Genomic DNA, 17,639 nt, shown 5'->3' on the forward strand with positions numbered 1-17,639 from the left:
GTGGTGGTCGTCTTTCAGCCTTTCTTACCTTGGCCATGTCTCTGAGTATTGCACACCTTGTGCTTTTGGGCACTCCAGTGATGTTGCAGCTCTGAAATATGGCCAAACTGGTGGCAAGTGGCATCTTGGCAGCTGCACGCTTGACTTTTCTCAGTTCATGGGCAGTTATTTTGCGCCTTGGTTTTTCCACACGCTTCTTGCGACCCTGTTGACTATTTTGAATGAAACGCTTGATTGTTCGATGATCACGCTTCAGAAGCTTTGCAATTTTAAGAGTGCTGCATCCCTCTGCAAGATATCTCACTATTTTTGACTTTTCTGAGCCTGTCAAGTCCTTCTTTTGACCCATTTTGCCAAAGGAAAGGAAGTTGCCTAATAATTATGCACACCTGATATAGGGTGTTGATGTCATTAGACCACACCCCTTCTCATTACAGAGATGCACATCACCTAATATGCTTAATTGGTAGTAGGCTTTCGAGACTATACAGCTTGGAGTAAGACAACATGCATAAAGAGGATGATGGGGTCAAAATACTAATTTGCCTAATAATTCTGCACACAGTGTAGGTATAGTATAGGCTATAAATCCTGAATATCTACAACAATATAAGAATTTGTATGCATCAATTATATGGCATAATCAAATTGCCACTAGTAGGTAAAATAGTATACCGCTATATTATGATTAGTTAAGTAGATAACTCAACCTATATACAGTATCTATATTGTAAGGCTCTAAGACACAACATATAGAGCCTTAGTGTTAAATAACAACTTTCAATTATCATTAATTAGTAAGTATGAGTAGGCAACGCTTGTTAACATAAGATATGTTCTTTTTTAAAAGTATGGACGTATTAGATAGGCGAAAATCCTAGAATAGATATTATAATTATTATGGCTTAAAGCTATTATTTGGACCAGAATTAAAGGATTACTTTCTGTTATAATTTTTAAGCTAAACAACTAACATATTAAAGTTAATAAACATTAATTAAAACCTACTGACCTATTTTTTCTCCAAAACGAAGTTTCATAACGTTCTAAAAGTTATATCTTTTATTCGCAGATGATGTCACGTTATCCTGCCCACTATTTTCAGCACTGCATGTTCAAAATACTTAAACCAATAACTTTATGTTTAAAGCGCCATTTTGAAACCTAGGTATTATAAACGGATTGGTACAGAGCAAAGGATACCCACGGAGTGGGTTTGGAAAACAATTAAATTTGCAGACAAGATTTCTGATATACGGTAGAGATATGTTAATGAAATGCTATTGATAAAAAGCGTATTTGGGGTAGTTAGTTAGTAACAGGCATAGAAAATATTTACTTACAGTGGCCCTTTAAGCTAATTAAAATAGATATATGTATTGATAAATAATAGAACATATTCTTCTATGTGAAGAACATTGAAATGTGAAATATTCATATTTTCATGTCAGGCTATCGCACTTGAGAATATGCAATCTGGTTTTGGTGCGAGTAGGATGTTAGATTTTTTTCCACTTTTTGTACTCCATTGACTTCTTAGGGGGAATACGTTATCACGAGCCAGATATTCTAAGTTCAGCTTTTTACGCTTGTCGAGTTAGTGCACGAGCGAAAACAGTCTACTTTCAACTTGTAATACAAAAGCAAAAACCTTACTTCTAGCGCAGTTAATGATTGAGGGAAAGTGTTAAATATTTCACTTGTAATCTGGCCCAAAATAGGGTAAACTTGCAGACAGATCATACATCATTATTTTATCACTCAAATACTTCCCTTTCTTATCTCTGTCTATATATAAAATACTTAGAAAGAACAATAGAAAATAGACATTTTTTTACTTTATCTCTCATACCCGACTGGGAGTGCAATTTCTGCTGCTGGCTGTATTTATATAGCTTGTCAATAACCTATAGTTCAGTATTGTTGGGGATAGTACAGGCAAAATCAGCTATTTCAAAAGCTGATATAAAGTCAAAGGAGCTATTTGCAAACAATTTAATACACTGCAGCAGGTAAAATGGATCATTGGGAGGAAATTAAAGGGGAGGAAAATTCTGTGGAGTTACGAATGAGTCAGCACCGATTGGCTAAAATGCAAGTCTGTATATAGCACTGAGATAAGGGGGCAGTTTGCAGAGATTTAGATACAAGGTAATCACAGAGGTAAAAAGTATAAAATTGTAAAATTGCCCCCTTATCTCAGTGCTATATACAGACTTGCATTTTAGCCAATCGGTGCTGACTCATTCGTAACTCCACAGGAGTGAGTACAGTGTTATCTATATGGCACACATTAACTAGCACTGTCTTGCTGAGAAAAGCTAACAAAATGCACTTAGATAAAGCTGGCCTGCAGGGGCTTAGAAACACTGCTGGTTATGCAGAACTGGGATATGGGTAATTAAGGGATTATCAATCTTTTTAAACAATAGAAATTCTGGAGTAGCCTTCCCTTTAATGCATTTTTGCAGAAAATATATTGGCTATCTAAATCAAAAAAGCAACCTATGCCTTTCCAATTTGAAGATATGTTATTGCTTAGCGCTTTAACTGGTGTAAGATGAAAAATTTAGATTTCATAAATGATGCTATTTTGTGCGGAAGGTATATCATTTTTGCTATTGGAAAGCAAAAAAAAACGACCTTGTTTTAATAGATTTTTGGCTAAATTTAGATCTCAATTGATAATTGAGCAATATGATAATTTAATCAATACAGAGCTAGAAGTAAAAAAATAAACACATAATAAAACTATGCACTTTTGCATATACTGTACTGAGTAGGAGCTGGCGCCTCAAAAGTGTGCATAAAAAATAAATGTGCATGGTTTTATAATGGAAGCATATTAGAATCGTGTCCTGGTACTAAATTTAATAGCACTGGACAAAAAAACAGCTAAATTTAAAGTTTTAGTCTCTTACCATAGAAGAGCGTTTGTTGCACCCTTATAAACAAGGGTCTAAAAGTGTGCACGAACAAATATGTTGTAAGAAGAGCGCGCTCCCGAAAATGGACGTCACACGTTCAACGTGAGTCCGCCGCCTTTCCGTCGCCATAGTAACTGAGGTATAGCGTCTCTAGCAACCTCTGTTGGTATGGACCTCGCTCACTAGGACAGTCCTCCTTTCTCTGGTTGAAGACCAATGGCGTTGCGCGGATGCAAAATCACGTGACTCTGCTTAACGTCGCCTGGGCTTAGCTATGGCTGCTCAAGCATTTGGAGCATACGGGTGAATAGAAGATTAGGGTGTCTGTAGACGGTGTCACCGGATGGGTAAGGAGTACAGGATGATCCAATCCGCACTGTTTTGCTTACTACACATCAATTTGTATTGTAAATACCCGTTTATACCTGCAATGTCCTTAGGCCTTTCTCCTGACACTTTCTCATGGACCTAAAGAGGATGTTTATAATCAACTCATTATATTAGTGAAACATAATAGATAAATGATGTAACCAAAATATGTTGTGAATTGTAAAAAATAAAGCTGGTGTGTTTGGCCAAGCTCAATTATTTTACTATACAATATAGACTGTGATTGCATCTATATCTTAGAGTTTATCTGCCCCTCAGGTGTTTTATTTGGCTGTAAACTGCCTTAGACTTTTGTTAGATATGAGTGTATGTGCTTCTGTATCACAACATTGTTGTCGTTTTTTAACATGGTTCATGGATACAATGAATACAAATAGACCCACATACTTACAGATGTGGCCGAAAGTATAGGTACCCATACACTTTATTAGGAAAACTCACAATTTTTCCTGAACGAACTAAACATTACCAAAAGTATTTGTTATCTTACTCAAGTTTGATGGGTTCATTTTCCCAACTGTGAGTTTCAGTGATTTTTTTCAGATGTTCGGTGGGATTCAGATCTGGACTCACTGAAGACCACTTTTGGAATGGTCCAATGTTTTTTTTTTTTTTTCTCATCCATTCTTGGGTTCTTTTTGAGGTATGTTTCAGGTCATCATGCATTTTGGCAAACTTTAGTTGGACTTTTTTTGTGTTTCTCTCTTAAAATGCAAGGGTATGAATACTTTCGGTCACAATATTGTACCATCACAACTTTCCATGTGATAAAAGCACAACTTTTAAGAATGTTACCATTGATGTCTTTTAAACATTTCTGTATTTGATCTATGTTTTGACTTGTCCTACCCAATCATGTCTCTGGTAACAGTGCAGTCAATTCATTTGGAATAATAGAGTGTTTTTTTTTTTTTGTAATTGCTTCTTCAAAGTGTTCCTTGTTACTCATAAGATTGTGAAACCAAGCTCCTGTTTGGGCGATAAAACTATTTAAAATACAGAATGTTTAAGCCCCAGTATATTATTATATTATATGAAAAGCTGGTAAATTATACAATTTAACTAAGTGCCTTGCAAACTTTTTTTTTATAATTTTTTTTACAGCATATATAAACATTTTAAAGGGAATTCAATTTTACAAAAAATAACCCTTTTTTTAATTTCTGAACTATTAACGTTTGTTTGACTTTTGTGTTTCTTTAATGCATATACAATTGTTCTCTAGTTCTGGACTGGTAAGACCTAATTGCAGTAAATGAGAAATACCTTTTCTTTTATTTAATAAGTGGGCTAATGTTTTATTTTTTTGACTGGTAGCTAATGTGTATAATCTAACATCAGGACCCCTTATAGAGTTTGCTTATAGATGTTGCTTGAACCTTCTTGGTAATAGGCATTGTCAGTATAGGGTATCCAACTTTGTTCATTGATGCATATTGGCTAATACATTTAAAATTTCTCTATATCTCAGTTATATTCTCCCCACCTCCCATACACAGACTTGTACCCCTCTTATCTTTATTTAATTGTTTCCATTTCCTGCTCTTCTCTTCCCCTTCTGATGGGCTACCTTTACCATTAAATGTTTTTTGCACAAAAATGTAGCATCTAAAGCATCTTCTTAATAAGTCTATAGTCTGTCCTTGTATTTGAATATTTAAAGTGAAAGGTCCAAATTGAAATGTGCATTTTCATTTTTAATGGAAACATTTTTGCAATATAATTTCACTAGCAAATATTAATAAATAAGTCGTTTTACACCTACCTAACAAAATCAAAGCTGCTTGTATGTAGACGTTCGTCTACACAGGCTACCCTCTCCCTTCTCAAAGCTGCTATCTCCCTGCTTGTTTCACTGCAGTGCACATAAAGGGATTCCCTATTAACATCAGCAATGACATTAGCGGCACAGTCAAGTCTGTTGTGAGCATGATAATAAGCACGATCCAATAATGGGTTGTGTGTGACTTTTATAGGTGTTTATCAAACATAATAGTGAATATAAGTTACTTTTAGGTATACCTCTTGCTAACTATTCCATGAAGTGTCTTAGATAAACCTCTATCCATTGCTATCCTCTGGCATCCTCGGTGCCAACGGCCATAAACTAACAAGGGTGGTCATGTAGATACTAGCAATTGCGTACTAAGGTGGTGGGGGCGTTATGACTATTATAGTATCAGCAATGATTGGAGAGAAGCCATGAAGAAGGCTTGTTGGTTGTGCTAAATTCTTTTGTTGGCTAAGCCCTTCTCTAAGGGAGAAGCAGTATGGGGTCGGGGGCACACGGAATTATAAGGTAAAGTTTAAAAAAATATATATTTCTGTTACCAAATGTGTTCATGTTATTGGGTTAGTCTGAGCTTTAAATGAGTATTAGATTTTTTTTTTTCTGACAATTTTAAAAGTTATGTCTTTTTCCACTCCCCCTGTACCATGTGACATCCATCAGCGAATCACAAATGCATACACGTACCATGTGACAGCCATCAGCCATTCACAAATGCATACACACTTACTCTTGCACATGCTCAGTAGGAGCTGGTGACTCAAAAAGTTTACAAAGACTGTGCACATTTTGTTAATGGAAGTAAATTAGAAAGTTGTTTATAATGGCATGCTCTATCTGAATAATGAAAGTTTAATTTTGATTGAGTGTCCCTTTAAGTCTTCACTGACACACTACTGCCAGCTCTGTGAGCAGGTATGTTTTTTTAATCCCTATGCTCTAGTCACATGTATCATGCATGTGTATGCTAGTGATGAAACAATAACTCTTACTGGATAGAATTATATTGCACAAATTCTTCTATTTAAAGGGACATTATACACTAGATGTTTCTTTGCATAAATGTTTTGTATATTATCCATTTATATAGCCTATAGTATACAGGTTTTTAAAAAAATAAATGTATTGTTTTGCTTATTTTTAAATAACATTGCCCTGATTTTCAGACTCCTAACCAAGCCCCAAAGTTTTAAAGTATACTGAAGTATACCTACTCCAGCTTGCTTCTGTTTGTGTAAAGAGTCTTTTCATATGCAGAGGAAGGGGGAGTGTCTGTTTTTTTGCTATACACCCACTTTTAGTGGGGTTTACAGCTAACCTTTTCAACAGAGCTAAACTTGGAGCTTCTAAGTAAGTTTTTTTTAAACGGTTTTACACTGGATTTTTAGATCAGTATCTGTGCATATTATTATTTATAGTAGTGTCTTTTACATGAAGTTATGTGGAAATTGGTGTATACTGTCCCTTTTAAATTTAAAATGCACCTATTCGCATTTCAATTTTGAGTACCATAAATATACTTATTAGGGAAATTCATTAAGCTACTTATATTTTCCTAAGAACTCTGTTTACAAACAATGGTAATAGTTTAATTATACTTTAAGTATGCTGATGCCTTGCCTGTGTAAAGTGTTTTTCTTTATTCTTATTTTAGGGTTTGTGAGAATAATTACATTTGTTATCACTATATTATTGGTTTGTGTCATACAGACCACATAGTCTCTTGATTATATTTAAATGTATAGTAAAGGAGCAATCATTTGTAATATATACATTTGTTTAGGCACATTTGTTTCCTCCTATTTAATGGTCTTTGTTTATACTCACTCTGTTGTGTGATTTATTGATATGAAAGTTTTTTGTTTTGGTTACAGTTGTTTTCTTACTTTTACCAGGGTTTACAAAGCCATAATTAATACTCTTGGAGAGAACTATACGTGGATGTAGTCCTGGGTGATTCAAGATGATGAAGCCATTTTAGAAGATTCTGGTTTTGTGACATTTTGTTTTTTTTTTGTTTGTTTGTTTTTTACTCCCTTGGTTCTTATGGCCAAGGATTTGGAATGTTTAGCTTGATGGCGAATTGCTGTGATTGGTTAAAACGATGGAGAGAACCAGTGAGGTACGTTTTAAGAACCTTCAATAACTACAAAAACAATCTCTTTTTTGGTTATGTATTTCTGTACCTTTCCCACTTTGTAATCTCTCACTCCTCCCATGCACTGTTGTGTCTGTTTCTATTTGCTTCATTATTTTTAGGACTGTATATTAGGTTTTTCATTTATACAGCAACACAGCACACTCAATAACTGGCGCTAACTCGGATGCTCACAAATTGGTCAAAGGAATACATTGAAGATCTGGTTACTGCATTTAGTGGAATGGTGATAGACTCAATTCCACATCAAGACCTCTTCATACTTTTCTTCTGCTGATGAGAGATATTGAGATTGAAACAGCTGTGCAGAAGTTGTTTTGATTTTGCTGCACCTACTCCATAAGGGGATTTCTGTGGTCAACACAGTACTGAAATCAAAAAGCATATTTTACCCAGAGTTCTCTAGTGCATTGACAACAATGTATATGGAAAAGCTTTTGCCTGGTGTGCTAATTGGCTATACAATAAGTTTTGTGGTTTTTAATTTTATAAAATGGAGGATATTAATCTCATGCTTTTATCTCACCATAACTTGAGTATTGTTTTTACCTAACTTACAGCCAAACATGCTAGCCTTCAACCAAACGTAGTGAAATACAAACAAGAGCATTAACCCCTTCACACTGCTAGGACGTTCCATGCCATCCTAATAGCACCGGGCTTTAAGGCCATTAGGACAACATTGAAACTTCTACCATATATATCCTGTAGCTTCCCCCTTTGACAAAGTGAAGAATCGGCCTGGGGGCCTGCCTAGCAGTGTAGGCAGTCCCTCATGATCTAATCCCCCCTTGAAATCATGTGATCGCTTCAATGATTTTACTAATAGTGTTTATATTGGAACTTCATTCTGATGTTAACGCTATAGTAACGACACAAAGCGGTTAACGTTATCTTTCCTAAACACACAAAACATGGAAGTTGACTAAACACTCAAAACAGAATGGATTCAAATTCATGCCACTTCTAAAGCTTACAGCTCTAGGTGGTTAACGAGGGGATCACCCAGAGCTCTTGAGTTTTGTGTATGAGAATATAGCTGTAAATACTGCAAACAAAATTAAAATATTAAAGTGATTGTAAATTTTACATGTTTCAAAATAAAGTCCTGAATCTAAGCAATATTTTAGAGCGACTTTGATAACTTCTTAAGAAAATGCGCTGTAACTTAATTTTTTTTTCTGAGCTAATGGTTTAAACTGATCTCCAATTGTCGCTCTAGCCCTACGGCACTCACATAATTATTATTATTTTTTTTGTAGCTAGCGCACTGATAGCAGAACAGTTTAAAGCATTTGCTCACAAAAAAAAAAAAATACTTTTGAAGTGGGTGGCAGGGTATTTGAATTTCAGCACTACATAAAAAAGTAAGTATTTTATTACAACTGATGATCTAAACTCCATTTCAGATATTGCTAACATCCCTGATCTGTTTGTACAAAGGGGAAAGTTTATCATCAAAATGTATTTTCACAATTTATTTAGTTTACTTTTTCATAAATGCTTCGTGTGACACTAGAGGATCAGTATTCAAGCACCATGCCCGGTCACATAGGTTGCAGTGATGTGTTTTGTGTTAGTGAAACATGAAACCCACATTTTTTTTCTTTTGCGATTTAGATAGAGCATGCAATTTTAAACAACTAATTTGCTTAATTCTCTGGGTATCATTTGTTGAAAAGTATATCTAAATAGGCTTAGTAGCTTATGGTTGGTGGCTGCACATAGATGCCTCATGTGATTAGCTCACTCACGTGCATTGCTTTTCTTCAACAAAGGATATCTAAAGAATGAGGCAAATTAGATAACATAGATAACATTACCCCTACCCCGCATGCCCGATGTCTCTGGGTCACATTTGACTCAGATCTTTCCTTCACTCCTCACATTCAGTCCTTGGCTAAAGCCTGCCGCTTCCACCTTAAAAACATCTCTAAAATTAGACACTTCCTTACACAAGACACAACTAAGATTTTAATCCACTCTCTCATTCTTTCCCGCCTTGATTACTGCAACTCTGTCCTCTCTGGTCTCCCCACCTGCCGCCTAGCTCCTTTACAATCCATAATGAATGCCTCTGCCAGACTCATCTTCCTTACATGTCGCTCTTCATCTGCTGCACCTCTCTGCCAATCCCTTCACTGGCTTCCTCTTGCCTCTAGGATCAAACACAAAACTCTCACTCTTACATACAAAGCCCTCAACTGCACTGCTCCCCCCTACATCTCAGACCTTGTCTCCAGATACTCTCCCTCCCGTCCCCTTCGCTCTGCTCAGGACCTCCTACTATCCTCCTCTCTTGTCACCTCATCACACTCCTGTTTACAGGACTTCTCCAGACTGGCTCCCATCTTGTGGAACTCTCTGCCTCGCTCCACAAGACTCTCTTCTAGTTTTAAAAGCTTCAAGTGCTCCCTAAAGACTCTACTGTTCAGGGACGCATACAACCTACGCTAACCTTTCCTAATACCAGTTCCTCTCCTCCATTGCTATCCCCTGAACCCCCTTAGCATGTAAGCCTAAGAGTCCAGCTGTTTGTAGACCACCTTCTTAAGAGCTGGCTACAACAGTGCAACTCTTGGCAGGGCCCTCTACCCATTTGATCCCTATAATTGTTTTGTTGTACTCCCCCTTTGCTTGTAGTGCTGCGGAATCTGTTGGCACTCTACAAATAACCGATAGGTAAACTGGAATGTTGTTTAAAATTGTATTCTCTATCTGAATCATGAAAGAAACTTGAGTTTCATGTTCCTTTAAATTGTGTCAAATGAGCCACTGCTGACTCTGTGGTGTTTGAATGCTGGTGCACGGGGCACTCACAGCATATGTGTATATGGTGTTTATTACTTTTTTTTTAAATTTTAACAGAAGCATTTTTGCTAATGGAAGTTTATTGCAAAATACTTTTTAACATTTGAATGCCCATTTCAATTCTAACCTTTTTATCCATTTAAATTGTATGTTTTACTTTTTTTTATGAAAAAAGTTAGCACTTAACTGCTGCTATTTTACATCTGTATTAGATCATTTGCGTCTCTAATATTTTTGTTTATGGAATTTTGTCGGACCCTGATACAGAAGCTGTTAGTAACTTATTGTATCATTTTATTAGTCTGAATATTTAAACAAATGAAATAACAATATGGAACTGTGTTGAAATTCATTCTGCTATTGGAGCTGTGTATTATTAGGCTTCCGTTTCTTGCTCACTGTCCTGTCAGCTTGTGTTTTAAATCTTACCTAATCTGTATGATCCTTTGTATTAGTAATTAGAGATGTACTCACATGGGTCCAGGGACAAATATAGAATTATCTAAAAACTAATTTATGTAGACAGAGACAATTTGCTGATATACATGAAATCCAGTTTATTTCTACTTGAGCAGGAGAGGTGGTCATAATGGAGAAGACATTATTTGTCATAAGATTTGATTATAAATGTATTGTATAATGTGCCCTCAAGAGACATGGAAAGGTAGATTAATATTTGGCCCAACACCATCATTTATTTTGTCCTTTTGGTAGGATGAGTATCACGGTGGGTTTACATGTGTGCATGTTGTCATGACAAATTTGTTGAAAATCTTGGCATTTCACACACAACATAAACTGTGTGTGTATATATATATATATATATATATATATATATATATATATATATATATATATATATGTATATATATATGTGTATATGTGTATATATATATATATATATATATATATATATATATATATATTTATTAGGGTTGCACCGATACTAGTATCGGTACCGATACCAAGTATTTGCATGAGTACTTGTACTCATGCAAATGCACCGATACTTAAACCGATACATCCACTTCCTACCCATATGCTATCTTGTGGCGTTTTTTCAAACTGCATGTTCCTATTTCATTTTAAACTGGAGTGGAGACTCAACTAAAAATTGTTTGCTACTGTTCTGCCAATACAAATTGCTGTTATTTGTATTCTTGTAAGAGAGATCACTGTACATCGTTCAGACAAACCCCTGAAGTACTGGGCAGTTAATAAACAGATTTCCAGCTCTGGCTAAAATGGGCCAAAAATATCTTTCTGCCCCATGCTGTAGTGTGGAAAGTGAAAGTAGTGTGTTCAACTTAGAGTCGAACCTCCATATAAATGTCAAAATGATGTTATATAACAGCCCTACAACCCAATTGCATCACCCCTTTAAATTTAATATTTTATTGTAATATTTTTTATTTATAAACATGTTCAGTGAACTTTGTGACAAATAAAACTGTTTTATTATTTCATAATGTCTTTTGAATTACAGTCCTTTATAATTATAAAGAAGGAATCTTAAATATTTAGTCTGTATTGTGCTTGGTAAACTGTCACATGACATAAAAAAAAAAAGTATCGGTAATTGGTATCGGCGAGTATTTGAAAACAAGTATTGGTACTTGTACTCGATCATAAAAAAATGGTATTGGTGCAACCCTAATATATATATATATATATATCTATATCCTCAAAATTTCCACTAGCCATTAATGAGTTGAAATTTAACTGTGATGAGTGAAAGTTGAATCAATATTCACTCTATGGGGCCAATTTATCAAAGTCTGGCGTATCATGTCCGCCAGACATCGCTGAATGCCGACAGCGTATGAACTGCTTGTGCAATGCTGCCACCTGCAGATTCGTGGTCAATCAACCCGATCGTATAGGATCGGGCGGATTGATGTACGCAGCCTCAGAGGCAGCAGACCAGTTAAGGAGCAGCGGTATAAAGAATGCTGCTTCATAACTGCTGTTTCCGGCGAGCCTAAAGGTTTGTGCGGAAACAGGGGCCATTCAGCCCTTGATAAATCGGCCCCCATTTCTAAAGTCTAGTGACGTGTTGCAAGTAGCTAAGTTAGCTCATTGTATTTGCAAAATGTACTCTCCTATTGCAGCACTGACAAAAACACATTTTGGGCTATGTGCTAAAAATATTATCTAAAGAGATATTATTTATCGTCAAAACTGCAAGGAGGAGAGAGAGAGAGAGAGAGAAGAAAATAAATAAATATATAAAATAAAAATAAATCCAACTAGTGAGCCTTTTGTTATTGGTTGTCATGTGCAGCCCAGATTGTGTGGAGCTTGGCAGCCATTTCAAAGTGGCCAGATACAATATTCATTTTTTACAGTTCCAGCTGCATGATATAGAAAGGGGTGCAGGGGGCTATATGTAGCTTAATCTAAGGTAACACTATAAGATGACTAAGGTGTAGATTGTCCCTTTTAAAGTATAATTACATTTTATTAAAGTTCATGAAAATAATAAATCATGCAGATTACTGTATATAAGAGAACGTTATACACACATTATGTAAATGTAATGTATTTTAATAACCATATTATTTATTTTCTTTTAAGAAAAGTCACATTGGTAATAGTGGGCCTTGATAATGCTGGCAAAACTGCAACTGTGAAAGGGATTCAAGGAGGTGAGTTGTGCAGTATTTATTTATTTGATTTGTCTTAACATTTATTTAGCTAGAACAGTGGCATTCAATCCGTTTGTTAGCAGTGGACATTCTAGCATGTTATATATCTTTGATTATTTTGAGTATTATTGTGAATTAATGCTTACAATTCAGTTAGTGATGATCGTTATTGCATGATGTGCCGAGCCCTGGCGTATGAGGCAACATAATATTGGTATTCACATTAAGATATGCTAATAAATTACATATATTTTGTTCACTTGAATTGATATTGCCTGTAGGGATATACTTTCGGCAAGATGCAACACAGAAAGTGAACATAGCAGACAAACTGGTACACTCTTGAGATCCACAATGATGCTTATCATGTAATTTTCATCTCTGCCCAGTGACAGGCGCTCTGTTGCACAAGTAATGTTGAATGAAAGATATGATGGTTTTACAGTATGTCCTTATGAGTTGGAAATGTTTTGCATTATCTGCCTATAAGTCCTTATAACTATTGGACAAAGAGACAATTTTGAAAATGAATCAGTTATATATAATATAATGTGTACCCGGTCCAATCTGAGAGTGCAGTCTCCTTCCGTGTTTTGTATGTGTCTAGGGTGATCACATAAGTCTGTGCACCCTTCACTTGTTCCCAGTTTGTTATATTAAGAGCTTGCATTTGTATGGCTGTATTAGGGACCCAGGTTTTAGGAGAGACCTTGACGTGGTACCTGGGCTTGTCCCATTTGGCCAGATGCGGCCGGTAACTAACTCTTCCTTTTTTGCTTTTAATCTTAGCTGAGTGCTTGTAAGTGAGTACTAGACTTCCTCTGTGTGATATCTATCTATCTATCTATCTATCTATCTATCTATCTATCTATATATATATATATATATATATATATATATATATATATATATATATATATATATATATAATATAGAGAACATATTGTGCTATGTGAAGAACATTGAAATGTGAAATATTCATATTTTGATGTCCGTATCACACACAAGTTGGGTGGGTTTTTTTTCCCCCTACTTTTTTTGCTCCATTGACTTCTATTAGAGAATAGGCTATCGCACGTGTGATATTTTAAGTTTGGCTTTCTGCGCTCGTCAGTTTAGCGTGCAAGCGAAAAAGAGTTTACTTTCAACTCATAATACGAGCGCAACCCGGCGTGCGCAAAAAGCTTACTTCTAGTACACTCGAGCAGGAGCAATAATTAACGCTCCACTCGTAATCTAGCCCATAGTATGAGCTTTTTTGAGTTCCCTCCCATTTGTAGAGAATTTAAACCAGTCCTCAAAGGTACAGAAAACACCTTGAGATTTGTATATAAAATGTTTAGGTATGTTTTAATGAAACAATTTTTCAATATATTTTCATTATTTATTTTGCCCCCTTTTTATGTAATGTAGCTGTTAAAATTGAGCAATTTCTAATACTCAGAACAAGAAATGCATCCTGCTGGCTTCTCAAGGATAAGTCTGTTAGGCATCTGTCTCTTATTGGCTTTAACTAATAACAACTGCAAATAAACGTGTTCTATATTAAATTTATGACCGTGGCTAGCTAGCCTGGTAGTTTGCTGACTAAAGCCCAGATTGGCTTCTCCAAATAAGGCAAATGGTGGTGGAGTTTGGCTAGTGAAAAATAATTGCAGAAAAATTATATTAATCCTGTTTTAAAAATGTTAAGACATGGCTGATATGTTATTCTTTAGCAGCACAACAGAAATGTGTTTACTGTCCCTTTAATTTGGTAATTTGATTAGTAAATACAAATTGCAGTGGGAAGTCAGCCCCAATATAAAAATTGAGATCCCCCACATTTATAGGTTAGAGGAGGGGAATCTATACATTTTTGAAATGTGCTCCTTAAAGGGACATGAAGTCCAACATTTTTCTTTCATGATTCAGATAGAGCATGCAATTTTTAACAACTTTCTAATTTTACTTCTATTTACGTAAACTCAAGAGTGTGCACAGGTCTGGAACACTATATGGCAGCAGTTTTGCAATAATGTTATCCATTTGCAAGGGCACTAGATGGCAGCACTAGTGCTCCAGATGCCTACCTAGGTATCTCTCCAACAAAAAATATACATTTGATAATAGAAGTAAATTGGAAACTTAAAAAAAAAAAAAAAAATGTATGCTCTGTCTGAATAACAAAAGAACATTATTGGGTTTCATATTCCTTTAATGTGATTCTACTGTTAGAAATGTTTAAACAATATTGTAATTGCTGACTAATAATGTTTGCGTAATTACTAAATATCTGTGTTGTTAGCAGTGTACAAATATGAAACTCAGTTCTAAGAATAATGGAAGAAACTTCTAATGAATTCTGAAAGCGGCAACCTAAATTGATATTTTAAGATAATTTCTAAATAGTAGTAGGTTTATGGTACAGATCCTTATGGTACGAACAAAATTACACCAAACAATTGTTTTGTTACTAAGACTTAGATTTTCAATTTGACAGTGGTTTTGACTGAAATTATATACTTATTATTTTATTTTATTTTATATATATATATAATGTATGTATATGTGTGTGTGTATTTATTTTATTTATTTTCTGCTAATAAATACTGATTAAATGCTAGGGTTTTTTTACGTTTATAAAATCATACTGATGTTATTGATCTGGTAATTGTTTTTTTTATTCCTTTCAGAGTCTCCTGAAGATGTGGCCCCGACAGTTGGATTTTCAAAAGCAGACATTAAGCAGGGGAGATTTGAGATCACAATGTTTGACTTGGGTGGTGGAAAGAGAATTCGAGGAATTTGGAAAAACTATTATGCTGAATCTTATGGAGTAGTGTTTGTTATTGACTCGAGTGATATTAACAGGATGGAAGAAACAAAGGAAACAATGGCTGAAGTTCTAAGGCATCCTAAAATTTCAGGAAAACCAGTTTTAATGTAAGTCAGGATCCTGGTTTCTAAATGTTATGGTTTTGGGTGACTTTGTTATATTAATAGTGCTGTGGGGAAATTCTGCAGTTTTCTGAAGAAGGAGACAAGTGTCCCTTAAAGTTTTTAAAATACATTTGACTTATAGTTATGGTAGAATATTATATAATATTTTTTTCTTTCTTCAAAGATAAATTTAAATCTCTCTAAGAACATTTATCTGTGTATACATCTTTATATCAATAAGGTTGCAGACTTAGAAGATTTAGTCTTAATTTTGCACAATCTGGGGTATAATAAGCATCACAACATTCCATCCTATAACAAATTCAGCCATGTTTATTTGTCTCAGTTTCACTAATCCCCACACACACCTTTTGTATTTGTTGACAATTATAGTTCAAGTGTTCTGATCTTTCCTTCACATAACTTTTGTTTAGAAATCCTTTACCAAATATTGTGCTTGTTTTCTTGCACAGTTTTCAAATGAAAGTGACATTATTTTGTTGTATCTAAATAAGGGTTTTTCATTGTGGATAAATAAGTTTCATCCACCAACAGCGGTGTAGGAGTTGTCTTTATCATTATTTTCAGACAAATAATTTTTCAGGCTTTTCATTTGCAGAATAAAAAGAAATGGAATACTGTGGCATTTTAGTTTCTACTTCCCTGCAAGATCTCTTTGCTCTTCTTTCCAAGGCCTAATCTATTACTGCCTCCTCAAGGTCCTCATATGGGTATAAAGAATTACAATTTTTTTTTTTTTTTTTTTTTTAAATAACCTGAAGTATACATTTCTGGAGACAGTAAAACCTGGATTTGCATATTTCAAATGATATTAAAAATACATTTAACACATCTTGCATTTGCCTAAAAATGTTGTTTGTGCTACGTATCCTGGAAAAGCCAAAAAGCAAATTCTGCAACATGTAAATGGTGCAAGTCAAATGTGTGTTTTAGAGCAGGGTTTGACAAACCAAGAAGCCAGGGACTACTGGCTCGTAGAATTTTACCCCTGATCCTAATATTTTGGGTTATTCTTCATACATCTATATACAAATACCACTGTCTACCTCCTAAAGGTATGTCTGGATTCTGAATATTCATACTGGCTTCTAAATTTTAAATATATTTATTGATCCCTGGTTTAGGGAATTTTCAGCATTGTGAAAACTTAGGATACAGACTTTGCTTGTGACTGCTCTAGGGAGCGTGGGAAAAAGCCAGATTTTTACACAAGAGGCGCTTACTGTCCCTTTAATACTGGTGTATTACATGTCATACTTTGTTTTATAAGCTTTCTTTTGAACCCAGAACCTTGTTAGCTGAAGCAAGGTGTACATATCTTTGATATTTTAAGATTCATCTAACAGTACATGTTATTTAAAGGACCAGTCAACACATTAGATTTGCATAATCAACAAAGGCAAGATAACAAGACAATGCAATAGCACTTAGTCTGAACTTCAAATGAGTAGTAGATTTTTTTATAACAAATTTCAAAGTTATGTATATTTCCACTCCCCTTGTACCATGTGATAGAAATCAGCCAATCACAAATGCATATACGTATAGTCTGTGAATTCTTGCACATGCTCAGTAGGATCTGGTGACTCAAAAGGTATAAATATAAAAGACTGTGCACATTTTTTTTAAATGGAAGTAAATTGGAAAGTTGTTTAAAATTACATGTTGTATCTGAATCATGAAAATTTAATTTAACCTGAGTGTCCCTTTAACCCTTTGACTCTCCAATATTCCCACTAAATTTCCAAAGGGCTAATAATTAAGTGTTTCTGTTCCTTCTAATATCTCACTGCCTTTAAATTTACATTTATTAATTTGCTTCCACAATATGTATGTTTGTGTGTGTGTGTATATATATATATGTGTTTGTATGTATGTATGTGTGTAAATATATAGTTTTGACTGTATGATGATGTCATGGATGATGTTACTAGAGATGCCTTTGATAATTTTAATTTGTGATGTAACTAGCG

General features: G+C 34.9%; 1 protein-coding gene across 1 annotated transcript; it reads left to right on the forward strand.

Annotated features, from left to right (window-relative positions):
• The first annotated feature begins 3,144 nt into the window (after window positions 1–3,144).
• LOC128651540 (ADP-ribosylation factor-like protein 13B) lies at window positions 3,145–16,038 on the forward strand. Its single transcript, XM_053704565.1, has 4 exons — window positions 3,145–3,274; window positions 7,002–7,228; window positions 12,653–12,723; window positions 15,399–16,038. The coding sequence occupies exons 2-4, from the start codon at window positions 7,170–7,172 to the stop codon at window positions 15,650–15,652; spliced, it is 384 nt and encodes a 127-aa protein (XP_053560540.1). The 5' UTR covers window positions 3,145–3,274; window positions 7,002–7,169; the 3' UTR covers window positions 15,653–16,038.
• The last annotated feature ends 1,601 nt before the right edge of the window (window positions 16,039–17,639 follow it).

The sequence above is a fragment of the Bombina bombina genome, chromosome 3 (assembly GCF_027579735.1).
Source record: "Bombina bombina isolate aBomBom1 chromosome 3, aBomBom1.pri, whole genome shotgun sequence".
In the NCBI taxonomy this organism is placed as follows: domain Eukaryota; kingdom Metazoa; phylum Chordata; class Amphibia; order Anura; family Bombinatoridae; genus Bombina; species Bombina bombina.